The 24,201-nt window shown below is 38.7% G+C and overlaps 2 protein-coding genes across 2 annotated transcripts; one reads left to right on the top strand and one right to left on the bottom strand.

Annotated features, from left to right (window-relative positions):
• Positions 1–6,188: 6,188 nt before the first annotated feature.
• Positions 6,189–18,369, top strand: fgl2b (fibrinogen-like 2b). Its single transcript, XM_007252871.4, has 2 exons — positions 6,189–12,004; positions 16,145–18,369. Exons 1-2 carry the CDS (start codon positions 6,253–6,255, stop codon positions 16,855–16,857), a joined length of 6,465 nt encoding a protein of 2,154 aa, XP_007252933.3. The 5' UTR covers positions 6,189–6,252; the 3' UTR covers positions 16,858–18,369.
• Positions 18,370–20,296: 1,927 nt separating this feature from the next.
• On the bottom strand, positions 20,297–23,415 carry tmem60 (transmembrane protein 60). Its single transcript, XM_007252870.4, has 2 exons — positions 23,258–23,415; positions 20,297–21,987 (listed from the first exon to the last, which is right to left on the bottom strand). The coding sequence occupies exon 2, from the start codon at positions 21,951–21,953 to the stop codon at positions 21,549–21,551; it is 405 nt and encodes a 134-aa protein (XP_007252932.3). The 5' UTR covers positions 21,954–21,987; positions 23,258–23,415; the 3' UTR covers positions 20,297–21,548.
• Between the last annotated feature and the right edge of the window lie 786 nt (positions 23,416–24,201).

Here is a 24,201-nt window from a genome sequence, read left to right as displayed (position 1 = left end):
TCTGGTGAGCTTTAGATGCCAGCGGGACCCCGCGGTGCGTCTTGGCTGTTGTAGAGTAATGTAGAGTGAAAGAGGAACCCGCCTGGTGCTAATGCAGGTGCTCCATATCACATACCACATAGCAGTGCTAGACTAAACACTGCCTTCTTCTAATGTTTAAAGGTGAATAATATGTAGCTTTACCTGGAAATTTAATAGCACTAAATCATGTCTCTTTTTAGACTTAACCATTATATGATAAAACATATGATAAAACATCTATTTTTCTATAGGGTACACTCTGACAGACATTTATTTGCCAGCATTGACCCGAAATCTAAAAAAGAGCTGCAGCTGAAACATTTAAATAAATGTTAAATGAACATGAATATTTTATAAGATGTTAAATACGGTTTTTCTCATCTGCAGATTAATACTTCACTTGTGACCTGATATTTCCAGACTATAGGAGTCTTGTGAGTGGAGTAACTGTCTAACTGCCTGCTTGTTAAAAGACAAGAGCTCATAAGTTCACACAGCGCAGATCAGGTATAAGTTCTGTTAAACTATTTTTTTAGTTAATCTTTCAGAATATTAAAGTATTTTTAGCTATTATTAATAATCTGGGTTGGCACAACTTTAAACAAAAATGTTGATCAAACAGAGATGCAGAAAAATGTGGTCAAGGAGATGTTTTGGTGAATCTAACTTCAATTAAAACAATATAAACTATATTGCCAAAAGTGTTTGCTCTCCCATCCAAAATATTGAACCCAGTTGTCAACTTTCAATTGTTACAGAACTTCAAACAATGTGGCTTTAAGAAAAGTAAAGCACAGAGAGAATCATGTAATGGGTTTCTTTAGCCAATCAGCTGCATCCAAACCTTACATCACCAAACACAGTGCAGGCAATATTAATATATAATATAATATATTAATATATATTAACTGTTGGCAATATTAATATATGTCCATTATGTGGGGCCATAAATGTGATGTCATGGGTTGTTAACTAGTACAGACCACATTTAGAGCTAAAGAATGGCAAAAAGTTTTGTGCATTTTTGTAACGTTACGCAACTGTTTTTTGTTTTCTAGAAGACTTCCTTAGAGCACTTCCTTTTCAGCTGATTAGAGTTTTGCTTTTAAACAGAACTGACAGGTTTCATGCACAAAAAAATGTAAGAAACTCTTTTGTAAAACAGCCTTTCCCCAAAGCACTGCAGAGAACAAGCACAGAACAATGCTAGATTGAGTCCTTCGCCAAAACAGACGGTGTTACGCAATGTGTTCTTCACAACTCACTTTTTACTAGAAAATGTATCAGGACTGATGGCACTCGGGTACCAGTTTTGTTACAAAATGCTTCCTAATTGTTCCTGCAGAAAATGCAAAATAGAGTGTACTGGATAAACTGTGAGCAATGCTGAGCATCCAAGCTGTTTCGTTTGCATGCAACACTGAAAGGAATCTTGAGGAGAATTAGCCAAAGGCTAATGAAGCCAAGCCTTTCGCCAGACGAACAGTTGGTCCTGACGTTATCTGTTGTTTCTGCAGACTGGCAATCAGATCCAGATGCCTCGTCCATATTTCAACTTCTGCCGAATCTAGTTTAAGAAGCCGAATGAAGTCAAAGTCAAAGTGGTTTTATTGTCATTTCAGCTATATACAGAGTACACAGTGAAACGAAACAACGTTCCTCCAAGGACCATGGTGCACATAAACACAGTGTAGACAGAACAATAGTGCAACAGTACAAAAGTGCAGACAGACAATACAACACAATACAGACAAAGAATAATAAATAACAAGACAGTGTGCAAATTTTGCAGTGTGCAAAAAAGACCAGGTGAGGTAGTAATTACTCTATTACACAGTGTGCAATAGAGTCCAGTGAGGTAGTAGGGTTTTTAGTGCTTTCCATTTTCTGGGGTAAGTGGGGTAAGAGTGTGTGTGCATGTACAGAAAAACCATCAGTTCAGTCTCTGCAGTTAAGGAGTTTGATGGCTTGGGGGTAGAAGCTGTTGCAGAATCTGGTCGTGCTGGACCGGATGCTGCGGTATCTTCTTCCCGAAGGCAGGAGGGAGAATAGTTCGTGTGAGGGATGAGTGGGGTCATTCACAATGCTGGTTGCTTTGCGGATGCTGCGGGTGGTGTAAATGTCCGTGATGGAGGGGAGAGAGACGCCGACGATCCTCTCAGCTGTCCTCACAATACGCTGGAGGGTCTTGCGGTCAGAGACGGTGCAGGTCCCAAACCAGGCAGTGATGCAGCTGCTCAAGATGCTCTCAATGGTCCCTCTATAGAAGAGTGTGAGGATGGGTGGAGGGAGACGGGCCTTTCTCAGCTTCCGGAGGAAGTAGAGACGCTGCTGGGCTTTCTTGGCTGTAGAGCTGGTGTTCAGGGTCCAGGTGAGGTTATCTGCTAAGTGGACACCAAGGAACTTGGTGCTCTTAACAATCTCCACAGAGGACCCGTCGATGTTGAGTGGAGAGTGGGTGTGTTGTGCTCTCCTGAAGTCAACAACCATTTCCTTTGTCTTGTCCACATTCAGGTGAAGGTTGTTGACTGTACACCAGTCTGTCAGCCGCTGCACCTCCTCTCTGTATGCTGACTCGTCGCCTTTGGTGATGAGACCCAGCACGGTTGTATCATCGGCGAACTTGATAAAGCTGTTAGAACTGTGTTTTGCAGCACAGTCATGAGTCAGCAGGGTGAACAGCAGAGGACTCAGGACACTGCCCTGGGGGGCCCCAGTGTTCAGTGTGATGGTGCTGGAGGTGCTGCCCCCGAACCGGACTGACTGGGGTCTCCCCGTCAGAAAGTCCAGGATCCAGTTGCAGAGGGGGGTGTTGAGGCCGAGCGAGCTTAGCTTCCTGGTGAGGTTCTGTGGGATGATGGTGTTGAATGCTGAACAGAAGTCTATAAACAGCATTCTGACGTAAGTGTCCTTCTTCTCCAGGTGGGTGAGGGAGAGATGAAGGGTGGTGGTGATGGCATCGTCCGTGGAGCGATTGGGACGAGCTGCATCAGGGTTCCCACAGTAAAGCTTTCAACTGGAACAACGCTGTGGAAGGGGATTAGCGGTGCGCAGCGCAACAAGCCCTGAGAGGCCGTGACTGTTTGGGCCCTGCATAACAGCAGGCCTCTACTACAGTCTAAATTGGCTGAATATTAGTCACCAGCAGAGTAGTAAAGCCCAAGTGGCGGCTAAATGTTTGTGTGAGCTGGTTTATGGAAAGACCACAGTGTTTACACAGCCAGTGACACTGATGGGTTGGACCATCCCAGAGGGAATTTAAGCCATGACGTTGTCTGGGCACCTCACAAAAATAATCCTAACCATACATGGTAAAGTCTTTGTGATTAAGCTTATTAAAAAAAAAAGATAGAGCTGTTCCTTTCAGGAAAATACTAGTGAAAGTTTTGTGGACAGTTATGGTTTGGGGCTAGTGTTTATAGATGCACCGGAGAGCTTTTCATCCCAGAGAACAGGATGGAGTGCTTTTCCAATCTCGCCTAATGTTCTCAGTATTATAGCCTCAAGGTTTGTATTAGAGTTCCAATTCATTGCTAGAAAACAGTCTGTTCTGTGTGAAAGTGAAGCACGACACCTTGAAGACTTTTCTGCTGGCTCGGAACCAAGGCATGTTGTTGGCATTTAGCCGCTGGTCTGGGCCAGATTAGTCACTGCAGTAGAAAGTAGAAACATTAGATCGAAGAACCTTACGTAAGAAAACAAAGGGCTAAACAAACCTGAATCAAGCCACTGTCTTAGAGTCTAAACTCACACTGGATATACTGTCAGGGCTTTGTGTAAGTGTGTGTGTGCATATGTGCTGCTTCAGTGACAGGATGTCACGCATGTGTGTGTGCTTGCATTCTTGTGGATATAATATATGCTGAGAGCGCACTGTGTTCCAGATTACAAAGCTGTGCACCAGATTACACCTCCATAAATCAGACACTTCAAGGGAAGTGTGTTCATATTTAAGGGCTTTGTATCGGTAATCTCCAAGAGAATTTAACAGTTCATTAAACTAATAATTTGTTCACTTAAATCATCCCGGCACAAAGACAGATAAAACATACTCAAAACAAGGCAACAGCTTTTAGTGTAAGCATGTGGTTTTTTTAGTACAGTACCCTTAGGACACAGCAATAATCATTCAGTAACTTTCTAGCAATTGTGTTTGTCTCGAAGAGAAACTATTTGTTTTTTCCTTAAATTTTTTGTCCCTTTTCAAGGTATTAAAAACATATGGCAATTTAAATTTAAAATGTCTTTTAAATCATTTGTTAAATGTTTTTAACAGAAATGCAATTTTCGTTGAGGAAAAAGTAAGAACACCCCCATGTTTAATAATAATTAAAAAGCCTAATTAGAAAAAGGGAAAAAAAGAAAAAGATGTAACTTACGTAAACATGAAGAGACTGGAGGCGGCAAAAGTTCTGGCATTGCTTGTATTATGGTGACCATTTTTTAAATAACAAATCCAATCATATTTGTAGTTTTCCATAATGAAGACATTTTTACCCATTGTATTACTGTATGTTAGGTGGTTGTTACTATTGTCATTGTTTTGCTTTTAAAAATAAAATTCTCGATTAACTCTTATTATTTGTAAGTATTCCCAAAATAAAAAGGGCCGGATCTAAAGTAAGTTTAATATCTTATCTTACCATGTTCTAATCATTTTCAGCTGATGTAATGCACCTGATCCTAGTTCCTTTTATTGTCTAAAAATAAGATTGAAAAAATTTAGGTTAATATATTAACTAATGATTAGGCATCTCCCTTGCCATGTTTGTCAATCACTGTTTTATGTGTATTAAATCATATAATAGAAATCAGTCGTTCCACAGTCCGCAAAGTACTTTACAGGTTACTACCAGGTTCAACCTAAGAGCAGACCAGGAGATGCTCAAATAAACAAACATACAGTAGCATCTGCAGTCAGTGTTAGCGTGTTAGATAGTTAATATCACTACTACTACTAATAATAATAATAATATAACAAATAATCTGTAATTATAATTAATTTAGCCAGAAGGGGTACCAGCTTTTAGGACAAACAGTGTTCTAACTTTTCCTCTTGTCTTTCAGATGCCAGAGTATATCACTTCCATGCTCATTGTGAAGAATTCACATTATAAAACCAACCATAGTGACCATAGTACTTATGCTGGAAGTACAGATGGAATTTGGATTGCATATTTAACCAATCTGTGCAGTGAACACACACACACGCACACACTTATTGGCACACAGTGAGCATATGTACCTGGAACAGTGCGCAGCTATCTCTGCAGAGCTCAGAGAGTAGTGAGGGTTACGGGCCCAACAGTGGCAGCTTTCCTAGCCCACAACCTTGTTACGGATGGCCCGGTAACTGACGATTTTAATTCACTAGAGTATTTTTACTGGGCTGGGTAAAACCAGTGAGCTGCACATACACATCTATATTCTAAAGCTTGAACTCCTGCACTGTAAAAAAAAAAAAAAAACTAAACTTCAAATTGTTCAAAAAATCTTGAATTGCACCATAAACTATAGCAAACTAACTGCGCCTAAATTACCTAAATTAACATATAGTATTTCATCCATTGCGTAAATGTGATTAATGTAAAACATGTCATTGACAACTTTTTTAGTTAAACCTAAAGGATAGTTAGCAAAACACATTTCATAGAACTTTAATCAGGCCAACTAAAAACATAATATGAATTTTTAAGTTCTTATACAAATGAAAAATTCATTATCTGAACTAGAGTTTTTAGTTGGCTTAACTGGTAGTGGTTTTTAAAAGGTTGAGTTGGCCTCAAAAAAGAATTTTTTAAATTCTACTTTAATTGTATTATTTATTTAAAATAAAATATCATTGCTGTATATTTTAATTATTATCATCTAATTATCAGTTTAGTTTTGCTGATATTTTATTGTTTTTATTTTACTCCATTTTTGTTATATTTTATAAAATTATATTTTTAAACATATTTTTAATTTTATCTTAAATTATTGTGTTTTTTATTTCCTTTTGGCTTTTGCACATAACCCCAACTTTGCTACAGAAACACAAGCAACACTAATAAACTCCTCTCTACGGTCCTTTATTTCTGTTCATGGGCGTCACAAAAGGCATTGCCCCCTCTCTAAGCAGAAACAGCCCTTACAAAGGGAGGTGGTCCTCTTGTGTCTATGCCTCCCTCTCTCCTCTCACACTGCTCAGATACTGCAGATGCAACACATCCTCTTACTGAACAGAACACAATGTGGCTGGCTGTGCTGCTTGTTTTGGGAAGCTGTCTGCCACTTGCAGCATCTGAGGGCTGCCCGGAGGCATCTGAGGACACTTCTTCTTGGGTGAGGCTGAAACCCCTGGGGCACTGCAGGGATGGGGAAAGCACTTGCCCCTATCGCATCACCTTACCTCAGCTCACCATCCAGCTGCCCAAGCCCTTCAGGGAGCTGGAGAAGATGGCCAGAGAGCTGCAGAGCCTGAAACAGATGGTGAACCAGCTAAAAGCGGACTGTCGTGAGTGTAAAGAGAGGCAGAGAATGCAGTGGAATTTACGAACAGCTGATCCTGGAGAAGATGGAGAAAGGATTCAAGCATCTAGGGGCACTGTAAACACCAAAGAAAGACAGCAGGACTTACAGAAAAGGGAAAAAGTGACCCAAGGAAACACTCATAAAACTGAAGAAGAACAAGACAGAGTGCTCGTCAACAGTGGGACAAAGCAGGTGACTCTAACAGGCAGCTGGGACAAGAACTCTAATCCACATCATACTGGATTACACAGGCATGAGAACAGTCAAGGTCCAAAAGGATCTAACCCCACACAAAAAGATGGGAAAGCAAAGAACATGAGCAAGGTAAGTGAACCACACTTACCTGTAACTGAAGTAAAAGGAAATTATCCCAGGGTTGTAGTGACTGAATCTTTGCCTGAAAACCAAGATGAGGTACAAACTACACAAGCTTTTATCTACACTGCAGACCAGAGCGACAGACAGGACAGAGAGTTTGATGTATCCAGAAGAGTGGATGTGGTCCAAGATAGCACTCAAGTACCTCCACTAAAATCAACAGAAGATTATGACACAACGTTTACCAGTAGTGGGACAAAACAGATGAATCCAGCAGGGATTGAAGACAAAGGGTGGAATTCCCGTCAGGACAGGAACCCTGAAATAAGTAGCACTGGACACAAGGATGGCCACAACAGTGGTGGACCAACAGGATCTAACCCAACACACTCAAAGCAAGTGATTACAACAGGACAGGGAAACCAAAGGCAGACTAGCAGTTGGGACAGGAACTCAAATCCAGGCAGCACTGGACACAAGGATGAGAACAGTGAAAGGAAAACAGGATCGAACCCAACACAACCAAAGCAGGTGACCACAACAGGAATGGAAAACCAAAGGTGGACTGGCACTTGGAACAGGAACTCTAATCCAAGCAGAAGTGGACACAAGGATGAGAACAGTGAAGGATCAGAAGGATCTAACCCAGCGCACCCAAAGCAGGTGATTACAACAGGAATGGAAAACCAAAGGTGGACTAGCAGTAGGGACAGGACCTCTAATCCAAGCAGCAGTGGACACAAGGCTGAGAATAATGAAGGATCAGAAGGATCTAACCCAGCACTCCCAAAGCAGGTGACCACAACAGGAATGGAAAACCAAAGGTGGACTAGCACTTGGAACAGAAACACTAATTTAAGCAGCACTGGAGACAAAAATGTGAACCGTGAAGGATCAGAAGGATCTAGCCCAACACGTCCAAAGCAGGTGACTACAACAGGAATGGAAAACCAAAGGTGGACTAGCAGTTGGAACAGGAACTCTAATTCAAGTGATATTGGGCACAGGGATGAGAGTAATGGAGGACTAAAAGGATCCAACCCCACACACATGGATGCTAAAACAAAGAACATGAGCAAGGTGAGTCAACCACACCTACCTTTAGCTAAAGAAAAAGACAAGGACCTGCATTCTGCAAGGGTTATATTAACTGAATCAGCTTTGCCTAGAAACCAAGATGTTGGAAAACAGCTAAATCCAGCAGGCACAGAAAAACAAAGTTGGCACCTTGGTCAGGAGAAAAACCCTAAAATAGAGAGCAGAACAGGACACCGGGTTGAGACCAGTGGAGGCCCAAGTGAATCTAATCCTGCACACACTAGCAGAAGACCAGATGGCATGGATAAGACGACAGAATCAAATTCATTTTTGTCTGAAGAAAGGGACAGGGAATTGCAGTCTCCAGGGGCTGAACTCAGCAAATCAGATTTGCTGCCTACAAAACTTTTTATTGACACTATCAACACTAGAGAGGGACTGCAGGATATGCCACCCAAAAAAGTTCAAGGTATCACTCAAAACAATGAAGAAGAGACTATGTTCACTAGCAGTGCACCAAAACAGCTTGGTCCAGGTGATATGGAAAAGCAAAAGTGGAACACCAATCAGGAGAGGAACCCTACATCAAGCAGGATTGGACATAGGGATGAAACTAGTGGAGACCTAAGAGAAGCTAATCCTCCACACACAGGGAAAAATCAGAATAGCTCAAGTAAGGTGACAGAGTCACGGTCATATTTGCTTGAAGAAAGGGAAAAAGAATCACAGTATCCAAGGGGTAAACTGAGTGAATCAGTTTTGTCTACAAACCAGGATGTTTCTAGTGACACTGTCATCACTAGAAGTGAAGAGCAGGACATACCACAGAGGGGTGTCCAAGGTACCACTCAGAAAAATAAAGAAGGGACTGTACCCACCAGCAGTGGAAGAAAAGAGCTTAGTCAAACAGGCATTAAAAAACAAAGGTGGAACCCCAGACAGGACAGAATCTTCAATGTCAAGAAAACTGGACCCAGAAATGAAACCAGTGGAGGGCTAAAACAAACAAATCCTATGCACATAGAGAGGACAACAGAGAGCCCAAATAAAGCGAGGGAACAGCCATCTCAAGATGAGGACCAGGCAGGACATGGGGAAAACCATAATAATAAGGCCAACACTTCCCAGGTGGGGCAGGGAGGAGACTCCAGTGGAACCCTCACTGCAGAAGGCAAAATAGAGAGCATCCCTGAATCCAGTGTAGTTCCAATAGTTTTAGAAGACGATCACATTGAAACAAAGCAAAGGAATCCACCAACACAGAACAAACCAGTCAAGAGATTTCCTGGATTTCCTCGACTGATAAATACCAACAGAACCGCAGTCCAGGGCACTTCCAACAATGGCAACAGACTTGCAAACCTTTCTGACCCAAAGAGATTTTCACCTTTTGGGAACAGGACTGTGAACTATTTTAACAGAGGGACTGGAATTAACCCTGTGAGGATCAGGCCAAAGGAGAAAATACCACATAAATCTGATAATAAAGAAGAAACTGGCAGTAGAGATGCAGACATGGTACATGTACACACAAATGCTCCCAGAATAATCAACAGCAAGAATGTTTTAGGAGAAAGACAACCAGTGACTGGCACTAAAGCTAAAAATAACAGTGAACTAAATTTAAACATGACGGAAAGTCCCAAAACAGTCTCAGCCAACCAGGGTGAAGATATAAGTGATACTAGGACCAGAGTAAAAGAGCCAGGACCCTTTATGGTTGATAAAACCAGTGATTCTGTTGTTGCAAAAGAAGGTACCACCAATATGGTACAGTATGCAGAGTCTGAAAACAAAGAAAAGAAGGAAAAGATTAACCACAGTGGTGAAAGCGTCAATGAGCCTCACTCAAAGCCAAGCCAAAGTAACCAAGACACAGTTTCAGTGAGAGACACTGAAGTGGATGCAAAACTAATCAAGCCCGTTGAGACAGCTCACGGATCAAAGACAATAAGCTCAGACAATGAAGATGCTACATTTGATGTAAGACATACAGGTCCCCAAACCCAGGACAGTCAACATAAAAATCCATTCACCCCTGGCAGAAATGCAGAAAGTGGCACACGAATGGATTCAGTTAACCCAGCCGGAACAGTTAGTAAACCAGAGAAGAATAAAGCAGATCAGATCCAAGACAAAACAGATAAAACTAGTGGTACTGTGATGCATTTAAGTCCAATCAACACACCTGGGACTGGGTTAGTGGATGCAAGTAGCACCTATCCCCAAAGTCTGGACAATAAAAATGATCTCCCAAAAGGACAGATAAAACCAGACCATAACACCACAAGGCAAGGCACTAAGGAAACTGAAAGTTCACATCTCTTTAAAGAAGAGACTGGAAGACAGAATGGCCTAATTACCAAAGAAGCTACACTTTTAGGTTCTGATCCAGTGAAACAAACGTCTACAGCCAGAAGCAGAGAAGAAAAGATCCCAGAGAGAAGTGTAAGCAAGCCAGAAGCACCTGCTGTGGGTTCCAAGGTGAAGGGCAGGCCAAGACCCAGTAATCTGATGCCAATAAGGAGCGAGAAATTGAACCCACATACTAGGAATAGCACAAAGAACCCAGAAGGGGCAAAAGAACTCAGTCAGCCTAATCAAAGAATGGTGAAAAACGTCACAAGATCAATTCCAAACCACGCTAAACAACCAGAAAGGACTGCTTCTGGGAGAGTGATTCAAGCTATGAATCCTAAGCAGAAGAAACCATATATTTTACAAAAAACACCAGAGAACATAGGTTTAGAACGAGTAGAAAACACAAGTGGAGTGAATGAACATATGGTGGACAGAATGAATGCTAGGAGGCGACAGGATCACCCTAAAATTGGGCCTACATTATCAAGTCCCAGTCAAGAAATCAAGAGTACAACAAATGCTATGACTCAATCAGTCAGGCCTACTGTGGCAGGACATAATATTGTGGACCAGGTCCATTTAGAAAAAGCCAAGACTGCTCCTACAGTGGAAGCGATAAACTCGCTGAATACCCATCAAATCCAAAACACCCTTCAGAATGCCGAGACAAAACTATTCCATGTGTCGGAACCTGGAAATCCTGGAGGGAAGAGAGGGCTGGATCCAGTTACAGATAGTGTGAGGGAGCACAGTGTGGAGAAAGAAATGAATCAAACCATAGTGAGCTTTGGCAGTAACAATCAAAGCAGGCCAGACTCAGACCAGGCTGTTGTGGAGAAGAGTGAGAGCACTGATAGACAGAAAGGAACAAACCTATTTACGGACAGCAGTGCAACCTCCAACCAGGAGAACAATAAGAAGCTTCTCACAGGAGGAGGCATGCAAAATTCCAGAGGGAAGAACTTAACAACTGTGGAGAAAGTAAGCACTGAGAGGAACGAGTTAAACTATCCAACTACTGCAGCCACTTTCACCATAAAAACAGCAATTAAGCGCAAACAAAGCCAAATGACTCAGACCACTGCTCCTGTTGTTACAACATCACCTTTTATGACTCAAGTTCATGCAGAAAAAGCCAAAAGCATTTCTGGAGCAAAGGTGTCAAATACACATGTTCCTCACAGAAACAAAAACCCAAGCCTGGAAGTGGAGCCCAAAATACTGACTGAGACAGTGTATGACAGTAGCAGCAGAAATAAAGAACAGAATCCCAGAATCAGGCTGGATACAGAAAGAAGAGTTGGAGGAGGATCTGATAAGGAGACAGTTTCATATCCCAACTCTGTGGACATTGTCCCTAACAGAGCAAGAGGCTCAGACCCTTTTGTAATGGACAAAATCACCAATACTGCAGGGCCAAAGTGGTCTACTCCATCCACAGACAGCATGCCCCACACTCCATTAACAACCACTGCATCAGTGCTGGGTAAAAATGGAGACAATAATGGAAATTCCTACCCAGTTGCTGTGGACAAGGTTGGAAATGCTAAGATTATAAAAGAGGGAATCTTAATCGAACCCGTAACTAAGAGTGCCATAAAGGAAAATACTGAGAATCCGCTCACGTTTAACAACCTGGAAGACAGAGATGGCTTAGAGAACCAGCTGCTCAGCACCTGCCACGGCCACTGTAACCCCAGTCCAACTCCTCAGCCAGACATCAACATCCAGAGATCATCTGAAAACTATAAAGGTATGGAATTTATCTTTGCTGCCATAAATCCTAGTACAGTACAGTATCAGCCACTTTTTACATTGTACGTACAGTTCATGATAAATGGGACAAAAAAATAAGAAAATTACATGGATGATCTTGTTACCTTTGTGTACATCAAAAAGCATTCACTTAGTTAACATATGCAAACAGTTATGACCCATATGTCTTAAAATATTCTAAAATATGACAGTGATTCTTTAGGTGAGGGAAATGTACACTACCAGTCAAAAGTGCAACTTCCCCGTTTTTCCCCTTTATTTTTGCAATTCAAGCAAACAGTAAACTTGCAGGGCATTTAACCATTTTAGACCCTGCATCCATTACAATGGACATAATTTTTTATTTTTATTTTTAAATGTTTTGTTGCACACTATTTGAAAACAGAATAGACCATGAACCAGCCAATTAACAAGCTTATAAACCACTGAAACAGTAGTTTTGCTATATAGATTTTATAGTAGAATATTGAAGTCTTCTTTTCTGTGCATTACAAACAGCATTCTTGTATAGTTTTCCATCACTGGAGATAATTCAGGCTTAAAATGGTCAAGGAATATATATAAAATAATAAACAGCTTTATATAATATAGAGTTTCTTTGATTTCACCTAATTGAAAACCTCTGGAATATAATCAAGAGGAAGAAGGATGATCACAAACCATCAAACCAAGCTGAACTGCTTGAATTTTTGCACCAAGAGTGGCATAAAGTTATCTGAAAGCAGTATGTAAGACTAGTGAAGGAAAAAATGCCAAGATAAAAACCAGGGTTATTCCACCAAATATTGATTTCTGGACTCTAAACTCTTAAAACTTTATAAATATGAGCCATTTCTCATTTTCTGCAAATAGATGCTATTAATGAATTTTTTTTCATTTGGAATCTGGGAGAAATGTTGTCTGTAGTTTATAGAATAAAACAACAATGTTCATTTTACTCAAACATATACCTATAAATAGTAAAATCATAGAAACTGATTTAGAAACTGATTTTTTTCCAGAACTATAATTTGTAAACATATATTGCAAAAGAAAACATCATCATATATTATATTGCTTAAACAATTTATTGGTTAACAGCCTACAGCTGGTACATAGCAATTTCTTAATTTTTTAAGTATTTTATTTTTACTTAGTTACTTAGTTTACTTAGTTTGTGTCATAAAATGGATTAGAACATTACTCAAATAGATCTATTCACTGTATACAAGCTTCTTCACAACTTTACAACTGATGCTTTTAAACACATTAAGAGGACAAGAAATTCAAGTAATTAACTCTTGACGAGTTCAGAAAGCTGTTACAGGTGACTCTACCTCATAAAGCTGACTGAGAAAATCCAGCCAAGATGCGGAAAGCTGTCATCTAAACAAGAGGTGCTACTTTGAAGAATCTAAAATATAAAACATTTTTCATTTACTAAATAATTCCATATGTTTTGAATTACTTTATTATTAATCTACGTAGCAGAAGAAAAAAAAGCTGAATTTAAGGCGTGTCCAAACTTTTAATCGGTTCCGTATGACCTCCTAAAATTGGTTATCATTGTTTTATAATCAGTATGGCCTTAGAGAATACTGAAAATGTTGTCAATATATTTTGGCTGTACTGGTAAGGATACCTTTCAAAACACAACAAATTTCTAGGACAAAAATAAATAGAATGTCATTTTAATCTGTATTAAAATGTATAGAAATATTAACCGCTACAATCATATATTCCCTACATAAGAAAAATAAATCTTAAATGTTATTTTTCAAAAGTTAAGACAGTGAAAAAGAGTCCTAAATGAAAGAATCACCCATGCACACGCTTTAGTTATGTAACTCTTCGGACTAGCATTTGGTAACTTAGGTGCTTAAGATTACAAAACAAAACTCCAGAAATGTTTACAGTATAACGACATAATGATTTGTATCCATTCATTTCACGCAAAGCCTACAGTCCTTGAGAGTGTCAGTGGTATTAGGTGGATTAGGGCTGTAGTTCAATAGAGTTCACGTGTGGAAAAACTGTAGCCCCAAGAACCGAAACATTAAGGTGGGACCAATCTAGATAGATAACAGGAAATGACTGAGCTGTAAGGCATTCACCTTGCACAAGATCTAAATTGTGTGAGTGGACTCAGTGTGCTCTTAATGCAGGGATCACTGATGGTGATAATGATCTGGCGCTGAACATCTGAACAGCAGATGTTGTTTTTTTTTTGATAGTGAGGGAGATGGAAAAGGCCGACAGCAGCTGCACTGTCTCCTTTCTGTCTGTTGTAGCAGGATGGAGCTCACTAAGCTCCAGTAATTAACCCCTGATTGAAAGGTTACAAATGGGTGGCATTAAACAATGTGAAAGGAATGCTGCTGTTCTCCACGTGTTTTCTTTCTCTTTTTTTTGATGCACGTGTAACTTTCTCTGCTTCCACGTTTTTCTCACTCCTATGTTTCTACGATTAATGTGACCTTGTGTTTCCTACTGACACAAGACTTATCATTCCGGTCTAAAAGGAACAACTCTAATATAATTTATACAAATTTAAACACAGATTTTTGTCACTGCTTTTATTTTTCTAAATTAAGACTGAAGAAGAAAAATGTCCTTAACCGGCATTTTTATCTATTCATTATTAAATATTTATACAATGTAAAGCACAGCTGGCTGTTTCAGACATTGCATAAAACGCTTAAAATGGTTTCTTACAATAACAATATATGACTGGGGAATCTGAGCACTTTTATTCATTCTATTAAAAATGGGTTTGACTTTTGGACAATAGTGGAGCTCTTTAAGCCATCAACAAAGTAATTCCATCAATTTAAATGACCATTCACTCACCATTAAGTGCATTTACACACACTCAAATACGTTAGTATTCATAATATGATATGATATTCATAAATATCATAATTAGAGATATCTGATTATTTAAGTATTTATGATTGTAAAAAAGATCTAAGAAATCTGATCAAGTGAGCTGGATTTTAGCTCAGTAATCATATTTCTTAGTCAGTATATACTCCTAATCGGAGTATTCTCAGATTTCTTAGTCTGTGCATGTGGTACTAGACATAAGTGAGCGGCGTTTAACACAGCACCTGCAAAAGGTGGCAAAACATTTTTTCCGAACCGGCTGGAAACTAAAGGATTTAAATAATAAATGCACTCATAGTCTTTTCGGGGGTCCAAGTGGTTTAACAGGCTACGGAAGTGTCCCCATGACCAAAGGATCTCTGGTTCAGACCATGCACTTTTCTTTAGAGGTGGATTAATAACATTAATACTATTTCCTCTCACATCACGTCTTAGTGTGATGTTGGTCAGCACAGGTGTCTGTTAGCTGAGGTACTGAAGCTGGGGTATGGTGCTTTCCTACTAGCATGAAAAAACACGTTTGAAGTATTACTAGTGCTTATTTACAGGGACTGAGTAATTGGCATCCAAATTGGGTAAAAAATAGGGTAAAATTAGATTTTTCTTCTCGGAAAACGGAAGCACGCACTCAATAAGAAGCAGGAGTTTAGCTGCTTAAAGCCTTTTTTTTCCAAGTCGGAAATGTTTTGTAACCCCAAATACTCACATGGCAGATCAAATGACCCTCACATGATCCTCTAAGCCCCAACTGGCAAAATAACATCATAAATATATATTTTAAAAAACTATATCTATTTCAAAAAACATGTATGAATAAATTCATTATTCATCCCACCTGGTGACATAGTGCCCAAAGTATAAATCCAAAAAGCTTCCCTTTTTAAAATTGTATTAATGTTTCCACCTCTGCCAATGCATCTAAGGACTGATTTGACTCAATAAAATGTTTAGCTACTGGTACATTTCAGTCCTTCCTCCTAATGCAGCTTTTGTGTTCTGATAATCTGTTATTTTTTAAAGTCTTTTGTCTTACCCACATTTCCCACAGAATATGGACATTGTAAAAAATAAATCACATTCTTAGAATTGCATGTAATATGACTTTTCATCAAGTATCTTTATACCTTATTTAGAAGGCCCATGCAACTTCAGAAAGAGTGCACGGTGAAGGTTCATATTTGGATCTTGTATTTTGGTAAAATTGAATATAATTTCACTATTTCACACTAATCTGATGTTCCTCTGCCCACAGATAAAACACCCAGAGACTGTTCTGATCTCATCAAGAAAAATCCCAGTAATGGTGTTTACAGTGTGACACCCGGAGGATCAAACAAATCCACGTTCATGGTCTTCTGTGACATGGAGGTCTCGGGTGGTGGGTGGACTGTGATTCAGCATCGCTTTGACGGCAGCATCAGCTTTAACCGCACCTGGAACGACTACAAGAGGGGCTTTGGTAACTTAACAGGTGAGTTCTGGCTGGGCAACGACAAGATCCACTGGCTGACGTCGACTAGAGCCATGGTCCTGCGGGTTGAGCTGGAGGACCTGGATGGAGTGAAGGAATATGCCCAGTATAATCGCTTCAGGGTGGCCAACGAAAGCCAACACTACAGGCTGAGTATCGGAGGATATTCAGGCACTGCAGGAAACGCTATGCAGTTCAGCAAAAAGTTCAACCACGACCAGAAGAACTTCACCACTCCAGACAGGGACAATGACCGATACCCCTCAGGAAACTGCGGCGCATATTACAGCTCCGGCTGGTGGTTTGACGCCTGCATGGCTGCAAACCTGAACGGAAAGTATTACGAGACGAAATACAAAGGTATGCGGAATGGAATCTTCTGGGGTACCTGGCACAACATTTCCACCGAGTACTACCTAACCAACGACAGGCAATCATTCAAGACTGTGCGAATGATGGTGAGGCCCAGGATGGCTGCTGGGAGAGACTACTGAAGATGATCTGAGAAAAGAATCCAGGGACAGCTGTTTTCCTCCCACCTTGGGAGAGAAGTTGTACAAAGTTGTTAGTGGATGTGCTTGGAGACATTCCAGTCAGGTCTTTCCTTTTTTCCTTTTTTAAAGTGGACTGTTATGAGGTCAGTGTTTATACAAGACACCATGGCTTGTGAGTGATTATACATGTGATTACACGTGATGAACTTTTAGCTAAGAATCTGAAATGTTGACAGTGTGCTGAAATAATGTAGGGGATCGGATCAGATTTAGGATCATTACAAATAGGATAATTTGCTAATTTGTGTTACATTGTTGAAAACAAGTTCGCACACATTTTTTACTGCTATACACTACATATTAATTTGCCATTATCCAAAAAAATAAATATTTTTTTTATTTCTTTAACTGGGAGTATATTACGATTCAAGTGTGATACTGTGATGTGTTTGGAATGAAACTGATTAATTTGTAAAGGTTAAGTTTTGGAAGTGGAAGTTTTCCTCCTTACAAATTCAGTGAAACTATTCATTTATGTTTAATGTCTGAAGTTGATTTTTTTCTTTCAGTATTGTATGAAGGCAATTAAAGCTATTGTAGATATTAAGTCTACAACTCCCAATACCTTTGTGTTATATTAATCTTATTGCTGCTCTGCGAAGCCAAAGACAAACTGTAGACACCTGACATATCCACTAATCAACAACATTTAAAGCAATATGTGACTTTTTGGTATGTTCACACAGTGTTCACATATCTAAAAGGGAAACTGATGATAAAATATAAGTCAAGGTTATAACATTATCATTTGCCAACAACTGATAATAAGATCACATTATACAGTCAGTTATTCTAGTACCAAAGTACTGTGTGTCCAATAGATAATCCTATCTGATAGACAGAATGTTACTGTACAGATGTAGAGATACATTTGAATTTGAATTTCAATAACATTTTACTTCCTTTGGGAAGAAGGTAATCCTGTGGAATTTGAGTTTTAGTGGACAGGAAGGGCATTAGAGATTCTTGAAAGATGGGATTATGAAACATATTTTCGGTATTTATTAAAATGATTTGATTATGATAGGATTACAAAACAGTTATGATAATAAAGCCCTACAGGATAAAATGCAGATGTTCTTACTTTTACCTTGTTAAAACTGAACAATACCTTTCTCTCTGTTCTGATAGTTCCTCTGATTCACTGTGTGCTCACACAGCATTACCCTTCCTTTTACTGGAAAGGTAAAAGCTAAATGTCTCTTGTAGAGCATGAACAATGTATTAAGCTTTTATTTTGGTTTGTACTGATGTTTTATTATTCATCACATGATAATTTAAGTGTTTAGTGTTTTTTTTTTCTCCAATGTGATTTAAGTTTATATTTGACAGTTTTACATGACAGTTTTGCACTCATGTTTTATACTGTATTAACTATTGGACCTTTATAAAGTAGTTATTTGTAGTAAGTTAAAGGTATGTTTATTATTTGTGTAAGATGAATGTTTTCTCTACTAAAGCAAGAATGGGGCTGAAAATTGCATTAAAATCAAATAAAATAATAAGAAAAAATATTAAGTATTGTTCCCGGCTGGGGCGACCCGGGTCTTTCTGTGTGGAGTTTGCACGTTCTCCCCGTGTCTGCGTGGGTTTCCTCCGGGTTCTCCGGTTTCCTCCCACAGTCCAAAGACGGCACGTTCAGGCTAATTGGAACTTGATTGAAATTGCCCCTTAGGTGTGAGTGTGTGAGTGAATGTGTCTGTGTGTCTGTCTGTGTCTGTCTGCCCTGCGATGGATTGGCGGCCTGTCCAGGGTGTATCCTGCCTTCCGCCCGATGCCTGCTGGGATAGGCTCCAGCCCCCCCCGCGACCCTTCACGGATAAAGCGGTTGACAATGAGATGAGATTAAGTATTGTGCCTTGTTTCCCTCTTTTATCCCAACTCTAAAGGTAGTTCAATGATCATATGTTCTTGGGTAGTTTTTAAAAATATTTGACTTTTTATTCAACTACATTATGAAGATCTAGTAAATCTAGTTTTGGTTACATAAAAACCAAACATACATTTACTCATTTACTACAGGTCTTCTATTTTCATTGACCTAATATTTTACAATAGGTATTTCTACTTAAAACTACATTTTACAAGTTACTTAACCTAAGTGATATCTGTAGTGTTTATGAATTTACATAAGCTGCTGTTAAAAGAGCACTCTGAATAAATGTTATAATATGACCTGTGGGTTGACAGTTACTCTAAAATATGGGAACCCCCTTTTTAATAAACTTTTTGATGCAAAATGACAGGATTTTGTTTTTTTTGCATAATTTAACATTTTGGAAAAAATTAGATGCAAGAACATAACTGAACCCTTTGGATTTACCTGTTTTTCTGCAATGATTATTAATAAAATGTGAATATTACAGAATCAAATTGCAACTTTACAACTATAGTTTGTTTGTTCTGGATCAAATCAGTTTTTTCGAACTTGAAGTGTTTTCTTACTGGTTTGGTTTGTTTTCAAACATTGAAAAACATGCAAGTGCGCCAAAATGCGTCACATGAACTGCAGCCACTGTGAATGTTTACCCAAAATGTACTCAATAAAACACATGAACTGATTGTTAATCAAAATGAGAAGGGTAATTCCAAAAGGGTCCACTTTCCCCAAAAAGTTAAATTCCCCTAATAAAAAGAAACTGTGCTCTGCCGTGGAGGGCTCAAATTTGGCATATGATTGTGTGTAAACATTTGATCAGCACAGTGTTTGAAAGACAATGCAAGTGCTGACTAAGCTACAGTAACTTGGAACGTCTCTGTCTGCGTGCTTCTAGAGTCAGCTGCGAGCCAGGCCTCTGTGGAGCTGTAGAGAGCGTGAACACTGAAGCAGACTGAGTGCAATACAGCTTTTAACAATGCCAACTGCAGCCAACGCAGGAAAGGTAAACACCTCCTCACCATCAAACATCTGGAGCTCTCAACTGAAACACAACCATTAGATAACCATGCTGTGCATTATTAACACATCTCCAGCAAAACGTGACGCTGTCACACCACAGCTTTTTACTGCAGGTGAGCTTGGGTTCTGTATACACTGTGATAAATAATGAATGGTTTGTTATAATTATGGACAGATTGAAGTGCTACGTCTGGATTCAGAACCACTTCCCACTACGTCCAAAAAACTTTCACTGTGCTGTATGAGAAACAGATTGGAGCCTACAAGTGTTTACAAGTTTGGCTTGAGTGACTCTCCATCATTCCAGCTAAGAATGCTAATGTTAGCACTTAAAAGCCAGAGAAGACTGGGTCTGGAAATCATCAAATCGCCGTCCATGAAATTGTCTCAAAGCTGCACTGTAAGGATGTAATGGTGAAAAATGAGCTGACCTTTTCCCTATCTCCAGCCTGTGATATTAATAGAAATAATAACACAATGTTGATTTTAGGAAAACATAGAAGTCAAACATGTTTTTAGCTGAGTAGGTAGTTACAGATTGCATAGAGAGAAAATAAACATTCCCTTCAGAAATGAAAGGTACTTATGTAACATCAGAACGTGACCAACCTAAACAATACAAAATAAAAAATCAGTAGTGCAGCCATCTAAGCACTGGGCCTGTTATCAGGTCAAACTTAGTTCAATCCCTGGTGATGCCTCTTTGGTTTGAATGGATATGTATTAGCATCTCTAAAACAGCAACTTTACAGGAGAAAACAACACATTCTAAGCTTTCAATGGAATTCTATGTTAAAAATAATTTATGCTGCATTCCATTTACCTCAGAGGTTGTAAGTTGGGGCTTTACATGAAACCAAGCTGACAGAGTTCCAGTTAAACATTAAAACAGAATCAGACACTATTTCAAACATTTCCAAAAACTGTTAGCTGAAGGCATTAAACATGTTCACAGAGATGCTGGACTGTGTGAACTTAGAAGTGAACAAAATAGAAGTTGTTATATACTGTATTATTATCACTGCTATTGTGTGGTGCAGCCACCTTGGATTCTGAAGCTCTCCTGACATTCTAAGTAGTGGGGGGCGATCAAGGTGAAATTCCCAAATTAAATTTCTATAATTAAATGCGTTCAAATGGAATGCAGCATTATTTCAAGTCATTTTAAAGCCTTACTAATGGTCCATTCATCCATACAAAGAAGAAAGAAAAAATGCTGATATTGACAACATACAGTATTGTGCAAAATACTAAGACACCTGTGATAACAAATCTTACAAGAAAAAATAACAATATAAATGTAAAGTATGTACATATGCATACAGTATTTATCTAACCATTTTCGGACATAACGCTACCCTTTTTTTTTTGGTCACGTGTCTATAACTTTGCACAACACTGTATGTCCATGTTAAACACTGGACATGAGAATCAAACAAGAACTTTCATTCTCGTCCTAATGTTTACCAGACCAACAAAACCTTTAAAACCTTAAAAGATAAATAAAACAAAATGGAAGCACCTTTAATCAAAAATATTAAGGTAATTCCAGATCACCCACTAATAAAAAGCATACAGAAAATATGTGTCCTCAAGAATTTACAGAATAAATCATTCAGGGTCATGTTACTCTGCTGCAGGTGGGAATTTTTAAATAAGTGTTAGACAGACTATATGTTACAAGTTACTTTTCCAACAATAAGCTAGCATCAGTATCCTCAGTGTCTTGTTTTCAGTCCCTCTGGAAGTTAAAGACGCTGAAGCCCAGCTCCACCATCGCTCCAATCAGAAGAGTCCAGAGAGGGATACAGACAAAACTTAGCCCAATCTCTATCAGGCGCTCCAGCTTTACACACAGTGTCAGACAGAAGGCCAGCTTTAACAAAATAGCTGTGAGGTACCAAACACGCTTCTTCAAGTTCTCTGCACCATTGCGCGGGTCAAACCCTGGTTTGCAACGGCCTGTCATTTTGATGATGAGCATGAGCAGAAGAATGGCGTCGAAGGTCCACACAGGGAGGAAGACCAGGAACCAGCTCCACTGGATCTTCTTGTCCAACTTGAGGACCAGCATGATGAGGAAGATGAGGCTGAAGATCCATGTGAGGAGCACTCGCTGAGCAAGGGACATGCTCATTCAGGACAGCTCAGGTGGGTGGTTCCAAACCAAACTGATGAGGAGAAAGCACAGTCAAACAGAGTCTGTTATTTCACATGTTCATGATATTTTATTCAGTAATAAGATCTGCTACAGGTTGTTTTGGCTGTTTCCCTTTTAAAATACAGACATGTGAGAAACTTATGGGGAAAAAAAGTTTTTAACCTCTGAGGAAAAACATCAGTAAAACAGGCTTGAAATGAACGTGATGGAAAATGAATAATCATACACAAATTCAGCAGTGTAAAACAAGAGCAGCTGCTATACAAATATGTGGAAAAGAAGTTCATAAGTGTCTAAGTGTATGGGTAGTATATACCAAAACCAATATATATATATATATATATATATATATATATATATATATATATATATATATATATATATATATATATATATATATATATATTGGTAAACAAATGTTTGAATAGTGATAAGATTTCTAAACACATCTCAGATATTTTAATATAGATTATTTACAGTATGTGTCACTGACTGACGTCCATTACAGGATGCACTTCCTAATTTTGTTCATATCAATATCAGAATTACACTGTATTAACCCAATAGAAGATATGCATTGTGTTAGTTTATTGCAATAATTTCTGGGGAAATATGTCATTCACCAAAAAAATATATCTCAACATGTCTACTCAAAGGGTTAAAGATGACCTAAATAACTGAACAGAAAGCACAAAGGCTTATATGTTATTTGATAATAATGTTTCAGTCAGTTTAAAGGCTATATACATAGTACAGATAACATGAAAACAATGCAAAACACAAATCAGCCTAGTTAATTAAACAGCTACAGAAGATTTCCGGTCAGTGTCTTGGACAGTGCAGTTAACCCCATTAACAAAACATTAACAGCAGCTAGATAGTTAAAGAATATAACTTAGCTATTTAGGAAGACTCAGAATTAAAGCGAAAGTGTAACTTTACTTAAGCTGTTCTGATGAGTAACTTAGGTTAAATAAACTAGCTAACGTTACTGTTTCACAGCCATATCAACAGCTAGGTTCGTTAGTTAACGCTTTGTTCGCTTTTCTGTTAATTGGTCAGCCACATGTATACGCATTTATCCTGTGTCCAGCAGTTATGAGATGATTCTAGTAGCTGCTGAGGCATTTAATTAATGTAATTCCTATTTTAGAGCTTTAAAAAAGTGTAAAAACAGACGGTTTTGCTAGAATGCTAGAAGCTCGATAGTTAAATAACTAGTTCAGAACATATCTTTAAGAAACTAAACCCGGTTTCTGAACCCATAAACTAAAACTTACCTATTTAAACAGAGTGTGACTTATCGCTTGGATAGCTTTTTTTTTAACCAGAAGAACAGTTTAGATCATCTTAGAGTGTTCAGCTTCATCTCTGCCTGTCTTTCAAAACACCGTCGTTTTCTGACTCCTGACTCTCAGCTCAAACACTGAGCCAGCAGAGGCTCGACGCCCCCTAGCGCTCCGGAGTCTACAATACTGCACCAAGATTAACCCTTACCCGTTTTCATCTTTCTTCTTCATATAATATACATATTATATATATATATATATATATATAATCCCCCGTTTTTAATTACAGTTTTCATGCATCTTGACATGTTCTCCACCAGTCTTACACAATGCTTTTGGATAACTTTATGCCACTACTGGTGCAAAAATACAGGCAGTTTAGCTTGGTTTGATGGTTTGAGATCATCCATCTTATTGAGGTTTTCCATTTGGTAAAATCAAAGAAACTCGTTATTTTTAAGTGGTCTCTTATTTTTTCCAAATGTTTATTTATTTGTTTATTTATTGGAGTGCATCACTGACAGAAAACAGCATTCTTTTATTTATCACTGGAAGATAATTAGTTCTGAAGGGGTTAAAGGGACACTTTACAGTTCATCCAACATGAACCGTACGTAGTTAACTGTATGGGAACTAAAGCTACATCAGTTATAAACATAACTACATGTGGTATGTCCTTTTGTTTTTTTTCTCATTTTACACTTTTGGTTATTTTGTGTCATCTGTAAACATTACCATATTATATTTAGTGGTGTCAATCATTTAAAAAAATCGAATTAATCACAATAGATTGAGATCAATCACGATTAATCACTTTTTAACTTTTTTATTAGTCTTTTTTCATAATACATATATGTATAATTGATACCTTAAATAATTGAATAGTAGACAAAAACAATTTTTGGTGTCTGGGTGTATATACATTTTATTAGCTT

Source organism: Astyanax mexicanus, chromosome 10, assembly GCF_023375975.1.
Source record: "Astyanax mexicanus isolate ESR-SI-001 chromosome 10, AstMex3_surface, whole genome shotgun sequence".
In the NCBI taxonomy this organism is placed as follows: Eukaryota; Metazoa; Chordata; class Actinopteri; order Characiformes; family Acestrorhamphidae; genus Astyanax; species Astyanax mexicanus.
The sequence above is the reverse complement of the archived record's forward strand: the minus strand, read 5'-3'. Positions and strand labels throughout refer to the sequence as shown.